Source organism: Malus sylvestris, chromosome 7, assembly GCF_916048215.2.
Source record: "Malus sylvestris chromosome 7, drMalSylv7.2, whole genome shotgun sequence".
Taxonomy (NCBI): Eukaryota; Viridiplantae; Streptophyta; class Magnoliopsida; order Rosales; family Rosaceae; genus Malus; species Malus sylvestris.
Window position 1 is genome coordinate 825,861 of NC_062266.1, and position 26,989 is coordinate 852,849.

General features: G+C 40.8%; 2 protein-coding genes and 1 pseudogene across 5 annotated transcripts in view; 2 read left to right on the plus strand and 1 right to left on the minus strand.

The window, feature by feature from the left end:
• LOC126628209 (UDP-glucose flavonoid 3-O-glucosyltransferase 7-like) overlaps positions 1 to 15,306 on the plus strand; it is a 44,319-nt gene extending 29,013 nt beyond the window's left edge. Inside the window, exons 2-3 of one of the 4 annotated variants that reach the window (XM_050297821.1) lie at positions 4,867 to 6,272; positions 15,108 to 15,306. In XM_050297821.1, the coding sequence (XP_050153778.1) occupies positions 4,901 to 6,272; positions 15,108 to 15,169 (1,434 nt within the window). In that variant the 5' untranslated portion in view covers positions 4,867 to 4,900 and the 3' untranslated portion in view covers positions 15,170 to 15,306. Of the gene's footprint in view, positions 1 to 4,796; positions 6,273 to 13,707 lie in introns of those variants that run through there. The other 3 variants (XM_050297820.1, XM_050297822.1, XM_050297823.1) reach the window with 3 other exon arrangements.
• The window catches only part of LOC126628871 (UDP-glucose flavonoid 3-O-glucosyltransferase 7-like), a 29,644-nt pseudogene extending 14,338 nt beyond the window's left edge, over positions 1 to 15,306 (plus strand).
• A 742-nt stretch (positions 15,307 to 16,048) lies between these two features.
• On the minus strand, positions 16,049 to 26,778 carry LOC126628213 (zinc finger A20 and AN1 domain-containing stress-associated protein 8-like). The gene is made up of 3 exons (XM_050297825.1): positions 26,623 to 26,778; positions 26,447 to 26,518; positions 16,049 to 16,826 (listed from the first exon to the last, which is right to left on the minus strand). Exon 3 carries the CDS (start codon positions 16,810 to 16,812, stop codon positions 16,294 to 16,296), a length of 519 nt encoding a protein of 172 aa, XP_050153782.1. The 5' UTR covers positions 16,813 to 16,826; positions 26,447 to 26,518; positions 26,623 to 26,778; the 3' UTR covers positions 16,049 to 16,293.
• Positions 26,779 to 26,989: the final 211 nt, after the last annotated feature.

Sequence of the window (26,989 nt, forward strand, 5' to 3'; positions counted from 1 at the left end):
GGTTTAGGCGGCTGCCTAGGCGCTGGGTGGCGGAGCTCCGATTCGATTTAGACCAAAATGTTCGGTTAGGCGGGGAGTACATCAGCGGCTGCCTATACGCTCACTAGGTGCCTGAGGCGGGCTAGGCGGCAGTCTAGGCGGGTTTGAATCTATAACATCCGATCTCGTACGTAGCAGTAGAGCACCAGAAAATTTCTATAGTTCGTCTCTGTGAAGATGAGGGAAGAGAGAGTGCGAAGAGAGAGAGAGAGAGAGAAACTGCCGGTGAATTTTTGCAACTCATCTATGTGAAGATGAGGGAAGAAAAAGTGCTGCCAGCGAACTGCAGCTCGTCTGTGAAGATGAGAGAAGAGAGAGCGCAAAGAGAAAGAGAGAGAGAGACTTAAACATTTCATACGGTTTTAATTAAGAAACCATCTGTAGCTCGTCTGCAGAGGTGTCTCAAATCCAAGGTGAAAGGCAGATGGTTTTAATTATAAAAACCTTGGACTGTGATGGTTTTAACTATGAAAACCACCCAAGTGGACGGGTGATGTGAAAGAGCAAAGCTGAGGTGGACGGTTTGAGTAGGTGGGTTTAAAAGTTCGGGATATTTATTTTGTGTGTGTGTGTGTAAATCTTATATAAATTATAAATTATTTAGATAATATTTTTTTTCTAGGCAAGCGTATCATATATGTACATAAAACATTCACATATGTATGTTCTTTTATAAGAAATAACATATTAGTCAATAATTATTTACATTTGATATAGTAAATTAAATTAATTCATAAAATATATAAGAAATTTACCTAAATCCGCCTAGGCACCTTAGGCCCTAGTCCGCCTCCCGACTAGCGCCTATCGTTTTTTAGAACCTTACTTTGGACGTCATCTCCTTTTTATTATATATTTTTCCTTTTGTTCTTTCTGTCTATTCCCATCTGCTAGAACAACATCAAACTCAAGTTTTGTTTTCCTCAACAAATTATCAGCATGGATTCCTATCATCTAAACTCTTACCTCAACTAAGTGTACAACTCTATATGCTTTTTAATTCTTCATATCCAAACGGTATATTTACATGCTTATTAAGAATCAAATGACACAACTTTACATTTACAATTATATATTGTTTCTAGTAGCTTATATAATTTTTTCTTCGTTTTCCTGTAGCATCGTATCGTAACAAGGTCTAAAGATATTCAATATAACTGGACAAACTGTTATAGACCAGTTAATGCCAATTTAAACACTTCTAATAAGTTACAACTACATTTATTATCTCGAATTTCAACATCAAATGTATATTTTTTTACTTCAAACATTTTGTTAATTATTAATAATCGTTTTGCCGTTTTATATACTCACACTCATAAAAGCAGTTATCCTTTTATGCATAATTCTCCACCACAAATTTATATCAATATTAAAACACTTCTAGCCTTAATTTATAGGTACTGCAGTATATTCTATGTGCACATCATTTTCTTCTTCAGTTTCTGCTGTTTTTTTTCTCTGAGTTGTACATGTTACCGGTGTTCACAACTAAAATCGATTACACATACTTGACTACAGGTATGCCGCAAATTACATCACTTTCTACCAACACTCTACTTCTTTTTCTTATTATAATTTTTGTGTTTAAATAGCATGAACATACTAAAAACCTGTTAATTACAAATTATTCACTACAAGTTTGCACTGGTTATTTTCTTCTTTTATGTCCAGTAGTTTTCAGACCCACAGCAACGCGCAAACAGTATTGCTAGTATACATTTATGTGACTATCTTAAAGTGGCATGCTTGGAAAAAGTTTATTACAATGTTTATGTTTTCTATATTCTATTATTAAAATGTACTAATCAAGAATTTTTTTTTTTCAAAAGAAAGGAAAGGGATCGTCTTCGGAACCCTTCCACCAAATACTTCCCATCAACTAATCTAAACCCTTGAAATTTAATTCAATGGCTACTAACATGGAACAACTTTAAAAGTTTAATAATTTTAGTAGTTTGATCAAATTTCAAGAGTCTGAATTCTTTGAATGAGAGAATTTGATGGAAGGGATCTAGAGTGGATCCCCTACCTCAAAGAAAGACCATATCAACATATTATAATAAATAGTTTGAAACAGTTTGAGTTCATTATTGAATTTGAAATTTTTTTTAACTTGCTCGAACTTGGCACGTACAAGAAGCAAGTTAAACATAAACATAGTGGTGCTATTCAGTTTGAATCGACTCATTTACAATTCTATATCCATTTGACTTTATCAAATATAGGACTAAGGCTTATTTTATTTATTTATTGTTAGTCGATTTTCATGTTGTATCGTTTAAGAATTCAATCACCAAAGATACAAACCTTTAAGGCCTCGTTTGACATACCGTATAAGGCACTAGATGGTATTAATAATACAGAGTACGGTGTTTGGTGTCCGTTTGTATTAAATAATCACCGGATAAAACAATCCGGTGCCACCAATTTAATACAGCCTATACCCGCTTAGTTATCCTCTCCTATAGGTTGGTATAATTGGTCGGGCGTCCACTTTTCTCCAACCCTCTCTTCTCTAGCGCATTGTGAACTCCTTATCAACCACAACCAAGGTACTGCTGCTCTTTCTCCCTCCCTCCATCCCAACCGCCATCAAAGGCTCTGGTGACAGACAGGGGCAGATCTATTAAGGGACCAGGTGGTCCCGAGACCACCCGAAGCTCGGAAAAATGGCTGTGAGGATCTTCAAGGACCACCCTAGTCTGGGCAGTGATGGAGAAGAACAGCAGCCATGGTGGCTGCTGCACGCTGTGCGTTTCAGGAAGAGGAAGAAGAAAGCCAATTTTGTTTTCAAAATGACTTGGCCAAAACGACGTCGTTTTGAGCCAAGCCATTAAAAAATTTTGAAACCTCACTCACGTGAGAACCCTCACATGATCAGCTCCTTCAGCAATCAGAACCTTCACTTCAATAATACCTAATCCTGCTGCTCGGCCCGCTCTTGTTCCTTAAGCATCGATCAACTCTCTGCTGCACCTGCACTCTAGTTTATGTTCACCGTTGCAACTTGCACCGACGAGCGGGGCGACGACATCTCTGTTCTCCGTGTAAAGCTCTGGTCTGGACTCTGGAGGCTAGCCGCTAGTCCTCTTCTTCTTGGTCGAAGAGGTTTGTACTTTGTAATTGTACTCTCTTTGACTCTGTGAAGTCTCTGTCCATTAAATAATTTTGCCATCCACAGATCCACTATCTGATCTGTGTTAGTATATATGAATCATGAATGTGTAGGTGGGTGGGGTCCGGGAGCAGAGCAAATATATGCTTATGAAATGTTTGATCTTTGGTCTGAAAGAGAGTAGATTAACTAAAGAAGTGGTAGTGTGTGTAACGTGTTGGCTGTATATTGTGAATTGGAGCGTAGAACTAGTTTCTGATGTTAAATAGGTGGCTGAAGATCGGTGCTTTCTTTCGATATTCGTTTCGTATTTTTGTGTAATGTGTTGGCTATACACATTAAGGGATTGAACCTGCTTTGTTACTCTCTGTAATTTTGTCTTCCAATTGTGTGGCATTTGGCTGAGTGTAATAAGTGCATACTTTTCAATGAAGGCCAATGAACAGAGCATCACTAAAATGCCCTAATTAGAACAAAACCTTTGGTTACACCGTGTACACTCCAATTCAAAATGAGAACTTAAATTTAGTGGTTGTCTTTACTAATTACGATGGAATTTTTACACAGAATTTCACATACTAGTTGTTATCAATTAGTTGAACACTCCAATTCAAAATGAGAACTTAATTTAAGCAGGTTCTATTCTACGATATTCGTCTCATATGTTTTTGTGTAATGTATTGTGAATTGGAGTGTACAACTAGTTTGTGATGCTAAAAGGGTGTGTAAAAATCTGTGCTTTCTTTTGATATTGTTTCCGTGCTTGTTTTCTGAACTTGAGGTGGTAGTGGAATTGCAGGGACTATTTCGTAGAGTATAGTGAGTTGATCAAGCTGCAGCCTTTGCCTTTGGAAGGTGTAAACTATATATTCTGTCAATTTCTTTTCCCTTTTTTATTCATTTTCTAATACGCAAAGGTCTTTGGGTTGGCCCTTCTCTTTCCACAAATCTTCACGTTCATCTCTCTCTTCATCCAAAGCTTTCATCTTCATGTCAATGCCACATCCCACCATTAAAAATTCAAAACTTAAAATCTTTTCCATTTTTTCAGGTTTAACTCTCTCAAATCTCGTATTTGGTTCCGCGCTTCGCGAAATTCAATCTGGTCCCCGACCATTGGGGCTCCGATGTCCGGTCGTGGCTGGAGGCGTTTGTCGCCGAGTATCCGCTGCTGGAGGAGCTCCGGCTGAAGAGGATAACGGTGACTGATGAGAGTCTGGAGATGTTGGGTGTTTGTTTTGGTGGGTTCAAAGCTCTTTCGCTTGTTAGCTGTGATGGGTTCAGTGCTGATGGAAGTTGTTTTTCATAAAAATAATAACAGTACAATTTATCCAGTACAATACTAAACACAATATTAAATAGTCAATATCTAGTCCGATATTACATCAAACGTCAAACTAATTTAGTCAGTGCTATCCGATGATTGTTTATCTTATCCGACTGAAATAGTTAGTACAGTCCTACCAAACGAAGCCTAATAGATCTTAATCACCAAATACCTTGGTAAAGAATTCAAACTCTAATGTGGACAAAATGATCTACGTATGCAATGACATAACAAAGCCATTTTAGTCTTCGCCACTTTGCAGAAGATGAATTTAAAAAAAAAAAAAAGGAAAAATCCCTAGTCTCAAAGTAATATATTGAATCCTTCAGCTCACTGGTTAGTATCAACTCTCTTCATCGATCATCACCATCCATCATTGGAGGTTGGAGCTGCTTTGTGCATTCTGTCAAGTCCTCATGGAAACTAAATCCCATAAGCAGCTTCACATTTTCTTCTTCCCATATATGGTTCAAGGCCACTTCGTACCCCTTATAAACATTGCCAGACTATTTGCTTCTCGTGGTGTAAAATCTTCCCTAATAGCCACCTCTCTCAATGCACCTCTCTTTTCCAAGGCAATCCAAAGCAGCAAGAAATTGGGCTTTGATGTTGACATTCTTGTCATCAAGTTCCCAACTGAGGAAGTAGGGTTGCCTCAAGAATGTGAAAATGCTAGCTTAGTTACCACCACGGAGATGAACGAAAAGTTCATCAAAGCCACCTTCCTTCTTCAACCACAAATTGAGCAGATTTTAGACAAACACCGCCCTCATTGCCTTGTTGCAGACACGTTCTTTCCTTGGGCAACGGATGTTGCAGCCAAGTTTGATATTCCCAGGATCATATTTCATGGCATGGGTTTTTTCGCTTTGTGTGCTTCTCGTAGTGTGGCGTTGTATGAGCCTCACGCGAAGCTGTCATCTGATTCAGAAGTTTTTACTATTCCTAATGTTCCAGTTGAGATCAAGCTGACAAGAAGCCAAATGCCGACTGTTCCCAAGCAAAGTCCTGAAATCACCAAGTTGCTTAAAGAGGCGAGGGAGAGTGGGGAAAAGAGCTATGGGTTCATTGTTAACAGCTTTTATGAACTTGAACCGGCTTTTGCAGACCATTACAGGACAGTGTTTGGGAGGAAGGCATGGCATATAGGCCCGGTTTCGTCAGCCAATAAGGCAGCAGATGACGAAGCCACCCTTGATCAGCACGAGTGCTTGAATTGGCTTAATTCTAAGAAACCCAATTCAGTTGTTTACATATGTTTCGGAAGTACGACCAATTTCATTGACTCTCAGCTCTTAGAAATTGCAGCGGGGCTTGAGGCTTCTGGGCAGGAATTCATTTGGGTTGTGAAGAGAGAAAAGAACGATAAAGAAGAGTGGCTCCCCGAAGGGTTTGAGGAGAGAATGGAAGGTAAAGGACTAATTATAAGAGGTTGGGCTCCGCAAGTGCCGATTCTTGAGCACGAAGCAATCGGAGCCTTCGTGACTCACTGCGGGTGGAACTCCATCCTTGAAGGAGTGTCTGCTGGGGTGCCAATGATCACATGGCCCGCGTCGGCTGAGCAGTTTTACAATGGGAAGTTTGTGACTGAGGTACTGAAAACTGGAGTTGCTGTTGGTGCTAAACAATGGGGTGCAGGTACATTTCTGGATGTGAAGAAGGAAGCCAGTGTGAAGAGGGAAGCCATAGAAAAGGCTGTAAATCAAGTAATAGCGAGTGAAGAAGCAGAGGGAATGAAAGGCAGAGCCAGGGTGTTTAGAGAGATGGCAATGAGGGCTGTTGAAGAAGGTGGTTCGTCTTTCTCAGATTTAACTTCTCTAATTCAGGAATTGGGGGCCCTTGGAGCATGAACTACTTTCGACGGATTAAATCATTGTATACAATGGAAAATAAAAATCTAAATACATATTTTTAAGGTCAGTAGACTTGTCTCCCAAGTCACAACTACTGATATATACCAACTCTATCAACCAGTTTCTTCAGTCAATCTTTTGCAGTGCTATTATTTCTCTTCTCCGTTATTCTCCATCTTCTACGCAAATTACAAATCTCTTACTACTTGAAATGGACAATAAAACCAACCAACCTCACATTTTTTTCTTCCCTTGTATGTCACATGGCCATATGATACCAACCATAGATATGGGCAAACTATTTGCTTCAAGAGGCATCAAAACACCGTAATTTCCACCCCTCTTAACTTATCTCCTTCTCCAAAACCAATGATGACTCGTTTATTAATCCGCAATCAAAATGAGGAGAATTCAATTGAGGAGAAATTGGATTAAGAAAGAATTAGAATCAGAAGGTTTTTACTAAACTGGAGTTGTAGCTCAATTTTAGTTAAAACGCATTCACCCTTGCACCTTGAGGTCCCGAATTATAAGTTAAAAATGCTTCTATTACGCAAGGAATTCGTAGCTCAGTTTTAGTTAAACCGCATTCACCCTTACCCCTTGAGGTGCCGAGTTCAATGCCAATTCCCCCTCGTCCAATAGCAGATGGGTAAAACCCACGGAGCATTAACGTGCATTACTTGAGCATGCTACATTTGCACCTTCCTATATCTGATAAATTAAATCCCCAGGCAGCAAAACAAACAAGGTCCAAAACACCATCCATAGCAAAGCCAAGTAAAGGCATCACTGCCGGCTGACGCCAGCGTGACGTCACATAGTCCAACACATTGCTCAATACGTTTTGGGTCGGCCTAAAAGCTGGCTTGGATTGGGTGCTTGCCTATTTGGATCGGCTGGAGGGGTTTTAAGGGGTGCTAGCCTATTTTTCCCACTTTGGACCAGCCTATGTGCTTGGGCTGGAGTTGCTCTTAAAGTGGCATGTTTGGAAAAATATTATTACAATGTTGATTTTTTCTATATTCTATTATTTAAATGCACTATCAAGAAAATTTTATTTAAAAGAAAGATCATATCAACATAATATAATAAATAGTTCGAAACAGTTTGAGTTCAATTTTTTTAAACTCGCTCGAGATTGGCATGTACAAGAAGCAACTTAAACTTAAATATAGTAGTGCTATTCGGTTTGAGTCGACTCATTTACAATTCTATATCCATTCGACTTTATCAAATATAGGACTAAGGCTTGTTTTATTTATTTATTGTTAGTCGATTTTCATGTTGCGTCGTTTAAGAATTCAATCACTAGAGATCAATGTATAAAATATCGATGATATCGGAAATATCGGTTGTCCAAAAATACGGAAATTTCGATGGAAATATCGGGATATTATCGATATCGATAAAAATTGAATAAAAACCACGGAAATTGTAAGAAAAACTTGGAAATTTTTATTGAAACTTTACAGGATGTTTATTTAGTCAATTATCTATTAGTTTCTCACAAAAAAATTGGAAGGAAATGCATTGCATAATAGATATAACTGATTTAAGTTGATTATATAGCGAGCTAACAAATATTGTGAGTGTAGAAAATATGTAGTAATTAATGAAAGAAGTTTAAACACACCATAATCATTTATATATAATGAATTAGTACAATATTTTACACTTTATACATTGCATGGTATGATACATGAGTGACTTAGTAAGGTCTAAAATATCGATGATATCAGAAATATCGGTAGTCCAAAAAAATATCGGTAGTCCAAAAACACGGAAATTTCAATAGAAATATCGGGATATTATGGATATTTTAGACCATGCCAGAGATACAAACTTTTAATAGATCTTAATCACCAAATACCATGGTAATCTTCTTTTTAGGGAAATATAAGGGCTTAAATTAAAGAGCTAGGGTGGCTACAATAGAACCCGACAATGAGTTTACAAAGGCTTTGAGTAGTGCGAGATAGGCTAATCACCAGATTGCTCTGGAATTGTAGAATTTTTGATGTGCATTTCATGAAGAAACAATTACAAATGAAACATATATATAGGAAAAGAAAGTAGACATAAGCCTAACTTGCCTAACTTGCCTAACTTGCCTAATTTCCTAACTTGCCTAACTTGCCTAATTTACACAAAGAATGTTGACTAGCCTAACTTCACTAGTCATCCAACATGTTTATTTCATGCATATTGCCTAACTTGCCTAATTTACACAAAGAATGTTGACTAGCCTAACTTCACTAGTCATCCAACATGTTTATTTCATGCATACATTTTAACACAAGATATGACTTGCATGCATTCTTCCAACACTCCCCCTCAAGCTGGATCGAGGGGATTCACTGAGCCAAGCTTGCCCAATAACCGATGAAACTGAGATGATGCTAGTGCCTTTGTAAAAATATCTGCTAGTTGATCATGGTTTCGTGTGAACATGGTCCGGATGATTTGCGTTTGAACTTGAGCTCTGATGAAATGACAATCCACTTCAATATGTTTGGTTCTTTCATGGAACACAGGATTGGCAGCAATGTGCATGGCTGCCTGATTATCACACATAAGCGTCATAGGAGTAGAACTAGGAAACCCTAAGTCTGAAAGAAGCCCTTTAAGCCAAATGAGTTCACATGCAGTGGCTGCCATGGCTCGATACTCAGCCTCTGCGCTGGAACGAGCAATTACCTGTTGCTTCTTACTCTTCCATGTGACAAGGTTTCCACCAACAAATGTACAATAGCCTGTGATTGATTTCCTATCAATTGCATTACCTGCCCAGTCTGCATCTGTGTAGCCACTAATGACAGTGGACTGATTGTTATGCATTGTAATTCCTTGCCCAATTGAACCCTTAAGATAACGAAGGATTCTCTTAACAAGGTTAAGGTGATCAACAGTGGGAGAGTGCATGAACTGACTAGCCAAGCTCACTGCATATGTGATATCTGGACGAGTGACAGTGAGGTATATGAGCTTGCCTACTAATCGTTGATAGTAGCTTACATCATGCATGGCTTCTCCATCTATGCTGAGCTTCAGTTTACAATCAACGGGAGTGATAGCAGGCTTGCAGTCAAGCATTTTTGCTTCTTGAAGGAGGTCCAATACATATTTCCGTTGATGTAGAAACAGTCCTTTTGAAGATGTGGCCATTTCGATCCCCAAAAAATACTTTAACCTCCCCAAATCTTTGATAGCGAAAGCTTGATGTAGTGAGAGTTTTAGTGCCTCAATCTCCACGGTATTATCTCCAGTGATGATAAGATCATCAACATAGACGAGGACCACCAACTTCCCCTTGGTGCCAGTTCTTACAAATAACGAAGAATCAGCATTACTTCGCATGAATCCAGCCTTTTCCAGAACAGAACTGAGCTTGGCATACCAAGCTCTTGGTGATTGTTTCAATCCGTATATTGCCTTGTGCAATTTACAAACCATGTTGCCTTTAATACCATCATAGCCTGGAGGAGGTTGCATATACACTTCTTCCTGCAGCTCGCCGTGAAGGAAAGCATTCTTCACGTCCATTTGGTAGAGTGACCATCCACAATTGATTGCAACTGACAGTAAAACCCTGACTGAGTTCATCTTGGCCACCGGTGCGAATGTTTCCTTATAATCTACACCAAAGGTTTGGGTGAAACCTCGAGCAACAAGTCTAGCCTTGTGTCTCTCGATAGATCCATCAGCTTTGAATTTAGTCTTGTAAATCCAACGACTTCCAACAGCCTTTTTTCCTGGTGGTAGTTGAACTAGGCTCCAGGTGCAATTCTCTTCCAGTGCACGAATCTCTTCTTTCATGGCTTGGTTCCATTGTGGGAGAAGAGAAGCTTCTTGAAAGCTTCTTGGTTCATAGTGCTTATCAATTTCACTGAGAAATGCAGCGTGAGATGTTGAGAACTTACTAAAGCTGATACATTCATTGATTGGATGTCGTGAGGCATATGTAACATAGTCCTGCAACCTAGCTGGAGGTTTTCTGATTCGAGGAGGATTTCTTTTAATCACCTGAGACTCTGTAGAGGGTGGAGAAGGATCAGAGTAGGGCTCGTCTTCACTCTCACTGGCAGTAATTTGGTCAGTTTGAACTTCTTCACAATCTGGACTTACAATGACTGATCTCTTTTCCAACATCGGATAATTAAAGTTTTGAGGGAGTGGGAACATGTCAACTAAATCCTCCCCCTGACTTGTAAAATAGGGATAGTCTTCTTCGAACTTCACATCTCTTGAAACTGTGCACTTCTTAGTGACTGGATTGAAGCACTTGTATCCCTTTTGAGTGGTCGAATATCCCATAAACACACACTTGGTTGCCCTGGCATCTAGTTTGTCACGGTTCAAGGTTTGGATGTGAACAAAACACACACAACCAAACACCTTGAGATGTGTCAAATCTATTTTCCTCCCCTTGAGAACTTCATAGGGAGATTTAAACCCTAGCACACGACTTGGAAGTCGATTGATGAGATAAGTGGCAGTAAGGATGGCAAACGACCAAAATTTCTTTGGAACGTGCATGTGAATCATGAGAGCACGAGTTTTTTCCAAGAGATCTCTATTTTTCCTCTCGGCTACTCCATTTTGTTGGGAAGTCCCCACACAGCTGGTTTGATGTATGATACCCTGAGAACTTATGTATTGAAGCATGTTGTTGGATAGAAATTCAGTGCCATTATCTGACCTTAAAACCTTAATGTTTGATTGAAATTGCGTTTTAACATGCATGTGAAAGTCTTTGAAAATGGTAGGGACTTCATTTTTTGATTTCATAAGATATAGAAAACTTGTTCGAGAGAAATCATCAACAAATAGAACAAAATATTTAAAACCTTCCATTGATTCAGTTGCAGGTCCCCATACATCGGTGTGTACCATTTCAAAAGGTTTACTTGTCCTAGACATTGAATTACCAAAAGGTAGCCTAGTAAACTTAGAAAATTGACAAGTATCACAAGTAGGATAGGGGTTACAAAAATTTGGAAACAGTTTCGACAAGACAAGTTCAGAGGGGTGAGCTAATCTCCTATGCCAAAGTTGGTTTTCATCTATGGACTTCAATTGAGCTTGAAGAGCCTGAGTGAAACATGCATTCTTGCACAGGTAGTAAAGTCCATTTATGAAGACCCCTTCACCAATCATCTTCATGGTGAGAACATCCTGAAACATTACTTTATTTGGTGAGAAAATAGCACGGCAGTTTAGGGTGTTGGTGATCTTTCCAATTGACAAAAGTTGGAAGGGAAAGGTTGGTACATAGAGGACAGTGGAAGGTGTTTTTTGAGAGAGTAAGTTTATTTCTCCTTTTCCCAAAACTAAGACATTTTTTCCATTTGCAACAGACACATGTGAGGGGCTTGAAATTTTTTTAAAATGATGTAGATTTGTAACTTTGTTTGTCATATGATCTGTGGCGCCTGAATCAATTATCCAACAATCAATTTCAGTACTAGTTAATAGGGCAGTAGTAAAGGCTTTGAGTATACCTGATGCTTCTCCCTTTGGAACTTTCTCATTTCCAGCAAGAAATCCGGCAAATTGTCCCAACATAGCTGTGTGACTACCCTTTTCATTGCCTTGACCATGTGAGCCTCCTCCGTGCCCCTTACTTTGTAGGTAAGCTGCAAATTCATTGATCAATGACAATGGATTGGCAGTGAACTCCATGGATCCTTGTGAGATAGTAGGAGCGTGAGCATTAGCAAGTTGTGCCTTGAAATGAGGTTGAAATTGTTGTGAGGACCTTGGTATCATCCTTCCATCTTTGCTGAACTTAGGCTTGAGTTCAGGATGAAGTTCCCAACACTTGTCTTCCTCATGACCAACACCATTGCAATATTTGCATTTTAGGTGTGTGTTTCTTCCCTTGTATACCTTGGCTTCTGAGTTCTTGTACTTTGATGCATATGCCCGAGTCTCCGTTAATCTAGGATTGTGATCAACATTCATAACCTTCTTCCTTGCTTCTTCTCGTTGGATAGTTGCACAAACATTGTTGAAGGTAGGCAGGTCTTGACTCATCAAGATGTGACTCCTTAGGTCCTTGTACTCAGAGCTCAAACTCCCTAACAGCTGATAAATTTTGTCTTCCTCAGCTCGTTTTAGGAGAATGGTAGGATCTGTGGTATGAGGGAGATATACATCCAACTCATTCCACATGGCTTTGAGGCTCCCAAGGTGTTGAACAAATGCTTTCCCTTCTTGTTGAGCACTGGCAATGTCCTTCTTTAATTGGAAGACCCGTGCATAGTTGTTTTGATTTCCATACATATCCTGCAAAGCTTTCCAAAGATCATGTGCGGAATTGGAGTAGCTAAAAATTTCAGCAACATGTTTCTCCATGGTGTTGAGCAGCAAGGACATGACAAGTTGATCTTTGCAGAGCCATGCATTGTATGTAGAGGAAGAACTGTCTGGAGCTTCCACGCTTCCATTTACAAACCCTAACTTCCCTTTGCCTCCGAGAGCTAGTGAAACAGCTCGGGACCAAGGAAGATAATTGAACTCGTTTAAGAGAACTGAACACAAACGTTGATTGGTGTTAACCTCAACGTCTGAGAAGTTTGGAGAGAGATTGTGCCGGGTTTCCTCATCATGGTTCACAGAACTTTCTTCAGTCATGACTTAGACTTTGAAAGAAAGAAAAAATTGCAGCAGCAAGAATGGCAGAGACAAGTTACAAATGAACCTGCTCTGATACCATGTAGAATTTTTGATGTGTATTTCATGAAGAAACAATTACAAATGAAACATATATATAGGAAAAGAAAGTAGACATAAGCCTAACTTGCCTAACTTGCCTAACTTGCCTAATTTCCTAACTTGCCTAACTTGCCTAATTTACACAAAGAATGTTGACTAGCCTAACTTCACTAGTCATCCAACATGTTTATTTCATGCATACATTTTAACACAAGATATGACTTGCATGCATTCTTCCAACAGGAATAGATGAATCGACGTGTCGGTTTGGGGTATGGTCAGTTCATCAGGAGGATCATCCTCCAAATTCGAAGTTTTTTCCTGAAAATTTCAACCTTGTTGACTATGACAACAGTCGCGACTATAATCAAACTCGTGATTATAGGAGGGCTGTTCATGTCACATCACCATTCGTGGATTCGGGCAATGTGACAGGTTCACCCAATAATTCAAACTCAAATGTGGACAAAATGATCTACGTATGCAATGACATAACAAAGCCATTTTAGTCTTTGCCACTTGGCAGAACTTGAATTTAAAAAAAAAGAAACAAATCGTTAAATCCCAAGTCTCAAAGTAATATATTGAATCTTTCAGCTCACTGTTTAGTATCAACTCTCTTCATCAATCATCACCATCCATTCTTGGAGGTTGGAGCTGCTTTTTGCATTCTGTCTAGTCCCCATGGAAACTAAATCCCATATGCAGCTTCACATTTTCTTCTTCCCATATATGATTCAAGGCCACTTCATACCCCTTATAAACATGGCCAAACTATTTGCTTCTCGTGGTGTAAAATCCACCCTAATAACCACCCCTCTCAATGCACCTCTCTTTTCCAAGGCAATCCAAAGCAGCAAGAAATTGGGATTTGATGTTGACATTCTTGTCATCAAGTTCCCAACTGAGGAAGTAGGGTTGCCTCAAGGATGTGAAAATGCTAACTTAGCTACCACCAGGGAGATGAACGAAAAATTCATCAAAGCCACCTTCCTTCTTCAACCACAAATTGAGCAGATTTTATACGAACACCGCCCTCATTGCCTTGTTGCAGACAATTTCTTTCCTTGGGCAACAGATGTTGCTGCCAAGTTTGGTATTCCAAGGATCATATTTCAAGGCCTCGGTTTTTTCGCTTTGTGTGCTTTTCATAGTGTGGCGTTGTATGAGCCTCACGCGAAGCTGTCATCTGATTCAGAAGTTTTTACTATTCCTAATTTTCCAGTTGAGATCAAGCTGACAAGAAGCCAAATCCCGAATTTTCCCAAGCAAAGTGCTGAATTCACCAAGTTGTTTAAAGAGGCGATGGAGAGCGAGGAAAAGAGCTTTGGGTTCGTTGTTAACACTTTTTATGAACTTGAACCGGCTTTTGCAGACCATTACAGGACTGTGTTAGGGAGGAAGGCATGGCATATAGGCCCGGTTTCGTCAGTCAATAAGGCAGCAGATGACGAAGCCTTCCTTGATCGGCACGAGTGCTTGAATTGGCTTAGTTCTAAGAAACCCAATTCAGTTGTTTACATATGTTTCGGAAGTATGACCAAATTCATTGACTCTCAGCTCCTAGAAATTGCAGCGGGGCTTGAGGCTTCTGGGCAGGAGTTCATTTGGGTTGTGAAGAGAGAAAAGAACGATAAAGAAGAGTGGCTCCCCGAAGGGTTTGAGAAGAGAATGGAAGGTAAAGGACTAATTATAAGAGGTTGGGCTCCGCAAGTGCCGATTCTTGAGCACCAAGCAATTGGAGCCTTCGTGACTCACTGCGGGTGGAACTCTATCCTTGAAGGAGTATCTGCTGGGGTGCCAATGATCACATGGCCCGTGTCGGCTGAGCAGTTTTACAATGAGAAGTTGGTGACCGTGGTACTGAAAACTGGGGTTGCTGTTGGTGCTAAACAATGGGGTACACATCTGGATGTGATGACGGAAGCCAGTGTGAAGAGGGAAGCCATAGAAAAGGCTGTAAATCAAGTGATGGTGAGTGAAGAAGCAGAGGGAATGAGAGGCAGAGCCAGGATGCTTAGAGAGATGGCAATGAGGGCTGTTGAAGAAGGTGGTTCGTCTTTCTCAGATTTAACTTCTCTAATTCAGGAATTGGGGTCCCTTGGAGCATGAACTACTTTCGACGGATTAAATCATTGTATACAATGGAAAATAGAAATCTAACAACATATTTTTAAGCTCAGTAGACTTGTCTCCCAAGTCACAACTACTGATACATACCAACTCTATCAACCAGTTACTTCAATCAATCTTTTGCCGTGCTATTATTTTTCATCTCCGTTATTCTCCATCATCTGCTAAAAATTACATCTCTTACTACTTGAAATGGACAATAAAACCAACCAACCTCACATTTTTTCTTCCCTTGTATGTCACATGGCCATATGATTCCAACCATAGATATGGGCAAACTATTTGCTTCAAGGAGGCATCAAAACAACCATAATTTCCACGCCTCATAACTTATCCCCTTCTCCAAAACCAATGATGGCTCGTTTATTAATCCACTATCAAAATGAGGAAAATTCAATTGAGGAGAAGCTGGATTGAGAAAGAATTAGAATTAGATTCCTCTAAAGGTTTTTACTAAATTGTCTGGAATCGGGATAAGAATGGTGTTGAATCGGAATGGAAACCAATTGATTACCTTGGTGTAAACAAATTATTTTATGTGATAATTAAATTGATTATCATATGTATTCAGACTTGCTTGAATTTATGATGAACATATTAATACTTCATTATAGAACATAAAACTCTGAAGTTGGTCCCAAATTATATGTTAAAAATGCTTCTACTCCGCAAGGAGTTTGCAGCTCAGTTTTAGTTAAAACACATTCATCCTCACACCTTGAGGTGCCAAGTTCGATGCCGATCCCTCCTCCCCCAATAGCAGATGGGTAAAACCCGCGGAGCATTAACGTGCATTACTTGAGCATGCTACATTTGCACCTTCCTATATCTGATAAATTAAATCCCCAAGCAGCAAAATAAACAAGGTCCAAAACACCATCCATAGCAAAGCCAAGTAAGGGCATCACGGCCGTCACGAACGGCTGGGATTATTACACACAATCGTTCCTGGCATAAATGCCCACAACAGCTTCCAACCATCTATCACACGAGACCTAACACAACACAGATCAACTTAAACAGAAGCAGCAGAAGCCACATGGGTAGAAATGAGAGCATGTGTGCAATAGATAAAAGGATTAAACCCTCGTTATTCCGAGATTCTATCGGATTTTATCCAGTTTTTCTGCCTTGACAACCGGGTTGGCTTTGGCTATTGCATCCTGAGCAGCAGTCCGGTAATCATAGGGGCACTTGTGTTTATCAGAGTACCGATGAACTGCACAAAAGAGATCTCCACAACGGCAACTGAACCCTGTCAGACCAACACGTTTCCTGCAAGTGCCGCACCTCGTAGGAGTCTCTTTCACCTTCTCCTCACTCTTAATGTTCAACGAAGTAGAGGAAGCCTGTGTTGAGATAAGCATCACATCTGCTGAACCAGCTTGTACATCTACAGCAGCAGTAGCAACAGGCCCCTTGCTACTTTCAGTGGGACTGCCATTCACCACACTATCAATGGATGCTGCAACGACTTTAGCTTGTTCTTGCTTCAACACCAAGTCCTTGTGGCACTTGGAACACAAATTCATGGTTGCGGGACTTCCGAAGAAGCCACAGTTGTTGGCACAAAGCTTGGGAGCTTCAGGAGGAGCTTGGCATCCTGTCTCGTTGTGCTCCATTTTCTTATAATTTCCTGCATTGTAATTCGCTAAGTCCTTCAAAATTATACAATAACACAGCTCTAGGTAGACATTTCCCCCTACCAGATATCTACAATACTACACAGCCAAGCAATTACACAATATAAACAAGCCGACTCCACCATCAACTCGTTAAATTAAAATCAGCGTAGCAGTTTGAATCTTTAGCACAAGAAAGATGATCGCCAATCAGAAGGACCATATTAACAGGAAATGACTCTTTGACCAATACTTTAACCAAGGCACTGCCACCTTAACATGATCCTAAGATCTCAACTCAGCATGTGAGGATGGCTCTGAATGAATACTCACATTTAGTTATTCACACTTGTTTCCTCAGTTTAAAGAATAATAAAAATAATTACATAGGGAATATAACTAATTAAGGTTTCACTTGGAAACAGAAGCACAATAGTTTAGTTTTGATTCTTTTGATTTCACAGTTGGCTTAAAGGCCTTTTACTTCTAATGGGATACTTTCCTGGCATAAAAAAAGAGGGAGAAACAAGAAAACAATAGCAGCACTATGATGACCAAAAAAAAAAACCAAGAAAAATGAGTTACATGGAACCGTAGCAGCAAATTCCCAATATTTAATACACATACAAAGGAAAGCGAGGACAGTCCCACATAAGTGTGCATACACATTTCTGGTGCCGTCCCGAATGACAGTGAAACCACACTGATGATAGACAACAACAACAACAACAACAAAGCCTTTTCCCACTAAGTGGGGTCGGCTATATGAATCCTAGAACGCCATTGCGCTCGGTTTTGTGTCATGTCCTCCGTTAGATCCAAGTATTCTAAGTCTTTTCTTAGAGTCTCTTCCAAAGTTTTCCTAGGTCTTCCTCTACCCCTTCGGCCCTGAACCTCTGTCCCGTAGTCACATCTTCGAACCGGAGCGTTAGTCGGCCTTCTTTGCACATGTCCAAATCACCGGAGCCGATTTTCTCTCATTTTTCCTACAATTTCGGCTACTCCTACTTTACCTCGGATATCCTCATTCCCAATCTTATCCTTTCTCGTGTGCCCACACATCCCAGAAAGCATCCTCATCTCTGCTACACCCATTTTGTGTACGTGTTGATGCTTCATCGCCCAACATTCTGTGCCATACAACATCGCTGGCCTTATTGCCGTCCTATAAAATTTTCCCTTGAGCTTCAGTGGCCTACGACGGTCACACAACACGCCGGATGCACTCTTACACTTCATCCATCCAGCTCGTATTCTATGGTTGAGATCTCCATCTAATTCTCCGTTCTCTTGCAAGATAGATCCTAGGTAGCGAAAACGGTCGCTTTTTGTGATCTTCGCTAGATTGCTCCGGTCATTAGTGTGGATAAGTATATAAATGGATAGAGATAGGAAAGCAAACACAAGATGTACGTGATTCACCCAGATTGGCTACGTCCACGGAATAGAAGAGTTCTCATTAATTGTGAAGGGTTTACACAAGTACATAGGTTCAAGCTCTCCTTTAGTGAGTACAAGTGAATGATTTAGTACAAATGACATTAGGAAATATTGTGGGAGAATGATCTCGTAATCACGAAACTTCTAAGTATCGGAGTGTGGTGTCGTCTTGACTTGCCTTATCTGTCTCATAGGTAGATGTGGCATCTTCTCTGGAAGTACTTTTCCTCCATCTAGGGGTGGTATCTTTAACTGGTGGAGATGCACAAGGTAATGTATCAATTTCACTTGAAGCTTACTTGTAGTTTCAGGCTTGGTCAAGCGCGATACAAACCATGTAGTAGGAGTCCCCCAAGTCGCCGAGCTAGGGGGTCTGCTGAAAGAGGTGACAGACAAGGTAAGCAATCAGAGCTCCGACTGATTGTTCACCTTCTCCCCATCTTGCAACAGCATGAAGGATAAAGAGAAGAAAAATGAGAAGAGATGATATGAGATACTTTTGCTTTTGAAGAAGTAACTTTCCACAGGCTTATTCTTGAACTGAGCTGGAGGGTTTTATGGTTTCCTCCAGAGTATAAGGCCGACTGAAGAATTTGAGGGTCAAAACAAGTCCATCAAATCTAGAGTATGTTCCACCCTGCTGATATGGGATACTTTTGCTTTTGACAGAGTAATGGATGTATCGGCACGTGTGCTGTTACGCTTGTCTCCACATGCTTCCTTGTATCCTTCGCACTTGCCCTATCTGTTCCTCAAGCAGGTGCGGAATCTTCCCTGGAAACATAAGCTGTTGAAGATGAGTACTCGAGAGCAATGCCAGGTAAGTAATCAGGTAAGGGGTTCCAGGCAATCAGTTCCTGGCTGGAAGCTTGATTCCAAGTGCTGACTGATTGCTCTCTTTCTCCTTGTCTTGCAGGTAAAAACAAGGCCAAAGGAAAAGACAGGGAAAAAGCATGATATGGGATACTCTTGCTTTTAACCCTGATGATATGAGATATTCTTGCTCTAGTATAGCTTGTTTGCAGAGGTATTATCGGGGGGAAAGAAAGCTGAATATTTCGAAAGGCTTCGTTGGGAGTGCCCTCTCAGATATGATGAAGGGTTGAGCATTTTTGCAGGTCTGCCTGTCCCTTGGGGATGGAGGTCGACATATATAGGAGTCTCCCTAACAACAAGTAGTAATGCTATTCCTTTACCCTGCTTGGTCATAGCACGGTAGTGGGAGCTGTCAGTTTCACATGTTTTAACTCTGTCAGAGCACTTTGAAAAAGTGGTCTGTGGTATCTGGGTCTCGAGATTCGGAGAACGATGCCTCTTCGATTTTTGAGAAAGCAATCATGCTAGGGGTCTGGCTCTCGAGATTCGGAGAGCAGTGTCTCTTCGATTTTTTAGGAAGTAATCATGTTGGGAGTCTGGCTCTCGAGATTCGGAGGGCGGTGCCTCTTCGATTTTGGAGCAAGCAATCTTGTTGAGAGTGTTGTCTCGAATGTGAGTAAAGGTAAGGCATGTTTGCTAGTCTACCTTGCCACGAAGCACAAAGGTTGACACACAGGGACTTTCCAATTATCCAGCAATGGTACTGTTCCTTTACCCTCTCTTCGATTTTGAGAAAGTAGTCATGTTGGGAGTCTGGCTCTCGAGATTCGGAGGACGGTGCCTCTTCGATTTTGGAGCAAGCAATCTTGTTGGGAGTGTTTTCTCGAATGTGAGTAAAGGTTGGGCATGTTTGCTAGTCTACCTTGCCACGAAGCACAGAGGTTGACACACAGGGACTTTCCAATTATCCAGCAGTGGTACTGTTCCTTTACCCTTGTGGGTAATAATATGGTAGCTAGACCTTCAAAATTTATGTGTCTAAACTTTGTTAGTGCTGTTTCTTTGCTATTCTTTTACCTTTCTTGGTCAGAGCGATGTAGTGGGAGCTGCAAGCTTCACGTGCTCAACTTTGGCAGAGAACTTTGGCAAAGTTATCTGTGGTACCCATGAGCTGTTGTTGCGTGTGGGAAGTGGGTAATTGAACAGTAAGATTCATGTGCTTTCTACTTCACCAGAAGTCTTCGACAGAATGCCCATAATTTCTGCAAAGCTGAGTGTGCGTGTGACAGGTGCTGACAAGGCTAGAAAAGTAGGTGCCTCTTCGATTTCTGAGATCGGCCCTCGTGGTCTCTGAGCAGCCCAGCTTTTGAGAAAGCGAGCGCCTCTTTGATTGATTCGGAGAACGATGCCTCATCGATTTTTGAGAAAGCAATCATGCTGGGGGTCTGGCTCTCGAAGATTCAGGGAGCAATGTCTCTTCGATTTTTGAGAAAGTAATCATGTTGGGAGTCTGGCTCTCAAGATTCGGAGGGCGGTGCCTCTTCGATTTTGGAGCAAGCAATCTTGTTGGGAGTGTTTTCTCGAATGTGAGTAAAGGTTGGGCATGTTTGCTAGTCTACCTTGCCACGAAGCACAGAGGTTGACACACAGGGACTTTCCAATTATCCAGCAATGGTACTGTTCCTTTACCCTATCTTCGATTTTTAATAAAGTAGTCATGTTGGGAGTCTGGCTCTCGAGATTCGGAGGACGGTGCCTCTTCGATTTTGGAGCAAGCAATCTTATTGGGAGTGTTTTCTCGAATGTGAGTAAAGGTTTGGCATGTTTGCTAGTCTACCTTGCCACGAAGCACAGAGGTTGACACACAGGGACTTTCCAATTATCCAGCAGTGGTACTGTTCCTTTACCCTTGTGGGTAATAATATGGTAGCTAGACCTTCAAAATTTATGGGTCTAAACTTTGTTAGTGCTGTTTCTTTGCTATTCTTTTACCCTTCTTGGTCAGAGCGATGTAGTGGGAGCTGCAAGCTTCACGTGCTCAACTTTGGCAGAGAACTTTGGCAAAGTTATCTGTGGTACCCATGAGCTATTGTTGCGTGTGGGAAGTGGGTGATTGAACAGTAAGATTCATGTGTTTTCTACTTCCCCAGAAGTCTTCGACAGAATGCCTATAATTTCCGCAAAGCTGAGTGTGCGTGTGACAGGTGCTGACAAGGCTGGAAAAGTAGGTGCCTCTTCGATTTCTGAGATCGGCCCTCGTGGTCTCTGGGGATCCCAGCTTTTGAGAAAGCGAGCGCCTCTTCGATTTCTGAGATCGGCCTTCGTGGTCTTTGAGCAGCCCAACTTTTGAGAAAGCAAACGCCTCTTCGATTTCTGAGATCAACCCTCGTGATCTCTAAGCAGCCTAGCTTTTGAGAAAGCAAACGCCTCTTCGATTTCTGAGCAGGCGCCTCTTCGATTTTTGAAGCTCCGTCGAGTGCAGATTTTTATAGGGGCTGGCATTAAGTTCCAAAGCACACTTGAATCTCCACCAGTAGAAGCTTCATTCTTGCACTTCTAAGATCTTGATTTGTCCGACCTCTTCTCTCTTCAACACCTTTGAAAATGTCTGGCCCCTCCGACCGTCGTTTTGACTTGAACCTTGTTGAAGAGGCAGCCCCGCCTTCTCCAGACAACATATGGCGCCCATCCTTCGTCTCCCTTACTGGTCCTCTTACCGTTGGGGATTCCGTGATGAAGAATGATATGACCGCTGCGGTGGTGGCCAGGAACCTTCTCACTCCCAAAGATAACAGACTACTTTCCAAACGGTCTGATGAGTTAGCTGTTAAGGATTCGCTGGCTCTCAGTGTTCAGTGTGCAGGTTCTGTGTCTAATATGGCCCAACGCCTATTTGCTTGAACCCGCCAAGTTGAATCATTGGCGGCTGAAGTGATGAGTCTCAAACAGGAGATTAGAGGGCTCAAGCATGAGAATAAACAGTTGCACCGGCTCGCACATGACTATGCTACAAACATGAAGAGGAAGCTTGACCAGATGAAGGAAACTGATGGTCAGGTTTTACTTGATCATCAGAGATTTGTGGGTTTGTTCCAAAGGCATTTATTGCCTTCGTCTTCTGGGGCTGTACCGCGTAATGAAGCTCCAAATAATCAACCTCTGATGCCTTCTCCTTCTAGGGTTCTGTCCAGTACTGAGGCTCCAAATGATCCCCCTCTGGTGCCTTCTCTTTCTGGGGCTCTACCAACTGCTGAGACTTCTCCTAAGCAACCTTTGTGAAGGCTCCCTCTTGTGTGTTTATTTTGACTCATGTATATGTACATATTTGTAGCTTATCGGGGATATCAATAAATAAGCTTTCCTTCATTTCAACGTATTGTGTTAAATACACCAAAGCCTTATTCGCTAAGTTCTTTGAATTTTCTTTTGTTGAAGCTTGTATGTTGAAGCTTTCTGAGTGGAGCATGTAGGTTGGGGTAGTGTTCCCTTAATTTCCCGAATGAGGAAAACTTCTCGGTTGGAGACTTGGAAAATCCAAGTCACTGAGTGGGATCGGCTATATGAATCTTAGAACGCCATTGTGCTCGATCCTGTGTCATGTCCTTCGTTAGATCCAAGTACTCTAAGTCTTTTCTTAGAGTCTCTTCCAAAGTTTTCCTAGGTCTTCCTCTACCCCTTCGGCCCTGAACCTCTGTCCCATAGTCGCATCTTCTAATCGGAGCGTCAGTAGGCCTTCTTTGCACATGTCCAAACCACCGTAACCGATTTTCTCTCATCTTTCCTTCAATTTCGACTACTCCTACTTTACCCCGGATATCCTCATTCCTAATCTTATCCTTTCTCGTGTGCCCACACATCCAACGAAGCATCCTCATCTCCGCTACACCCATTTTGTGTACGTGTTGATGTTTCACCGCCCAACATTCTGTGCCATACAGCATCGCCGGCCTTATTGCCGTCCTATAAAATTTTCCCTTGAGCTTCAGTGGCATACGGCGATCACACAACACGCCGGATGCACTCTTCCACTTCATCCATCCAGCTTGTATTCTATGGTTGAGATCTCCATCTAATTCTCCGTTCTTTTGCAAGATAGATCCTAGGTAACGAAAACGGTCGCTCTTTGGTATTTCTTGATCTCCGATCCTCACTCCTAACTCGTTTTGGCCTCCATTTGCACTGAACTTGCACTCCATATATTCTGTCTTTGATCGGCTTAGGCGAAGACCTTTAGATTCCAACACTTCTCTCCAAAGGTTAAGCTTTGCATTTACCCCTTCCTGAGTTTCATCTATCAACACTATATCGTCTGCGAAAAGCATACACCAAGGAATATCATCTTGAATATGTCTTGTTAACTCATCCATTACCAACGCAAAAAGGTAAGGACTTAAGGATGAGCCTTGATGTAATCCTACAGTTATGGGAAAGCTTTCGGTTTGTCCTTCATGAGTTCTTACGGCAGTCTTTGCTCCTTCATACATATCCTTTATAGCTTGGATATATGCTACTCGTACTCCTTTCTTCTCTAAAATCCTCCAAAGAATGTCTCTTGGGACCCTATCATACGTTTTTTCCAAATCTATAAAGACCATGTGTAAATCCTTTTTCCCATCTCTATATCTTTCCATCAATCTTCGTAAGAGATAGATTGCCTCCATGGTTGAGCGCCCTGGCATGAACCCGAATTGGTTGTCCGAAACCCGTGTCTCTTGCCTCAATCTATGCTCAATGACTCTCTCCCAGAGCTTCATTGTATGACTCATTAGCTTAATACCCCTATAGTTCATGCAATTTTGTACGTCGCCCTTATTCTTGTAGATAGGCACCAAAGTGCTCGTTCGCCACTCATTTGGCATCTTCTTCGTTTTCAAAATCCTATTGAAAAGGTCAATGAGCCATGTTATACCTGTCTCTCCCAAAAGTTTCCACACTTCGATTGGTATATCGTCTGGGCCTATTGCTTTTTTATGCTTCATCTTCTTCAAAGCTACAACCACTTCTTCCTTCCGGATTCGACGATAAAAAGAGTAGTTTCTACACTCTTCTGAGTTACTCAACTCCCCTAAAGAAGCACTCATTTCATGTACAAGTATAAAAATATACATGACCTGAAATCTACACCATTCACGTGAAGCCAAGACCCGCAGAATATATTTCACCATTTTAGTTCATTTCATGAACAAAACCGACCCCTTCTTCATTTCACGCTTGACAATGACTAACCTCGCAACCACCATCACCAACATCTAATAAACAACCTCGGATGACACAACAAAATGTCTTATGTTCCAGCTACTGGTCATTTTCTCCTTTGCTTTCTTTTTGCCTTATTTTTTTTCCCACTCCTGTTTTGCTGCCTTCATCTAACATTTGCAATCATTTTATAGTTCATAACCTTCTCGCTTACTGCACTTGGGACTTTCATTTAGTCACAGTGCACAGAGGTAAGCTTCATGCGTGACAATAGTTGGATACCGTTGAGACGAGTATTGAAGCTAATTTCAATTCTAGTTCTGAAGCCTAAACAGCAAACAAATATATAATTGTGAGATTTTTTTTAATTAAAAATATCAATTAAACGATAGGGAGAAGAAAAAAAAAGGTCTCTTTTTCTTTCAAGTGTACAATAAGTTCAACTGAAAAAACAGTAAAGCGCATGATTTGTGAATGTGCCTTGAGAAAGCTAAATATCTATTTCATCTGTCGTGATAGCAAGCCTTAATATTAGAGAATGCAACACACCAAAAGTACTAATCTTAAACCCTAGGCTTGCAAAGTACCAGCTTCCTCTTATTTTATTTTCCTAGTAAATTAAACCAGGCACCAACCAAGTATTGAGCTCATCAATACTTATTTACCCTTCAACTTGTACTCAGGGAGGGAGACACTACTTCTAGAGGGAGATGATAGAGAAGGAGACAAAGATGGGAGAATGAAAGATGATAAATCTTGGAAGGCGAAGGATTTAGGTAAAAGAAAAGAAGTTCACTTCCTTATACGGCAAAAAGATTTTATAATCATTAAACAGGGATAACCCCATAAAAACCAAGGGATGAAGTTCACAGTCTGAGTCATTTTGTTTGAGGAGTTTCATTAATGTAAAAAAGATCAGACATTAGCTTTTTCCGAGTCCTTATGCTTATTCAGCCTCATTAGGTTGTCTGTTTATGGGCATTCAATCTGTTTATGGGCGTTCAACACAACATGCATTGGCTAAAACCTCGATGTAAAGTAGACAATCAGTATAATAACAATATGCACACTTCAGCCGCATTTCTATTGTAATAAAACTAAAACACCATAAATTAAACATCAACTGCATATGTTTAGCTCAACATTGGGGGAGACAATAGTGATTGCAGTCTGCTGTAGTGACCCAAGGCCCCACTCAACAGCGCTACTTAACGCTAACATTTGGACACCTAAGCCTTACTTAAGCCGCGAAGATCTTCCCATAAAAAATTGACACTCTCAGTCATTGGGAGTTAAAAACTACCCAGTGAAGGGGGAATTCAACAACTGAAGAAGATACTAGGGTCTTCGTATAAACTCTACGAACCTACTGATTTTCAAAGAAACTTATAACCATAATTGAAACAAATACCCCTCTACTCAAACGCTAGAGAGCTTGATAATAATGAGCCAATCTGAATCCAAATCATACAATAACTCCAAAGCATTCAACCAATTAGCATACCAGACAGACCATAACTCTTACTATTGTGAGTGAAGAAATGCTCCGCATCAGAACCTCACTTCCCCTATTGCCAATTGGCCACTTCAAAGTTTGAAATCGCAAATGCGCAACGTAGCACGCTATCTCCCACTATTTCCAATTGGTTTTTGGCTGGAACCTCGACTTGTTTCAACTAGGCCTTTTACATGCTTGTTCCTACCTTTCAGTTTCTCCTCTGTTTTAGTTTTAAAAGAAAAATAATAACAGTAAACGGATATTTATGAAGAATTCAAATTCTTGGTGGTGGAATAAGTCATGGCTTTCTTTTGCAGATTTACACTAACACATAAAACATACTAATCATGCTACCATTAAACCAACTCTTTCAAGCTAATCAAAACCATTTGCTAATGACAAAACACACAAGTAATCAAACCAACTCATCAAGCTTCAAACTCCGAATACTATTCAGTAAAATCAGCACAAAAGAACCTTAATTTACTATTCTAAACATCCTTAAACCCGGAATTAAGGTCTATTTTCCCATCAGAACCGAAAACCCACCATCAAAATATCAATTTTCATTTGAAAATTCACATACATAAGCTGATTAGCTTCTTCAGCCAATTTTTAACATATTTCACCAAAAAAGCAGAACCCAGAAGCGAATAGTGGTAATATAAAGAATCCAGTACTCACCTGTTCGCAGAGAACCAACCTCTTCGAAGTAGCTCCTCAAAATTCACACAGAGATGGTTCCTATCCGCTCCCCTTCAATAATCAAATAATCAAAATTTAGAAAATCAAAACACTATCTGTGATGAGAGAGAGAGAGAGAGAGAGAGAGAGAGAGAGAGAGAGAGAGAGAGACGAACCCTAAGGCGAACAGGAGCGAAAAAGAGGTGTCAGAGGAGGAGAAGTCGAAGCCGAATGTTCCAGCTGCGACTTTATATGCGATGAGAGAGCGTGGAGGCGACCCATAGGAAGATCAAGTGTTTTCCAGGTGTCGCCGGTCAACCCACGTTTATAGCTTTGATTGGTGGAGGGGAAAACAGTCAGAAAAATTGGATTTTATTCCAATTAGAAGCATCCGACCGTTCGAACTCTCGAATTCACGGACTATATGTAGACTCGGTTGCAGAATATCTTTTGGGTCCTGGAGCTGAACTGTGGAAGTGAGTTACGTGCACAGTATTGTTTTGTTTTTCATTTGTTGTTTTTTTTCCCTCGATGTTTCGTGCT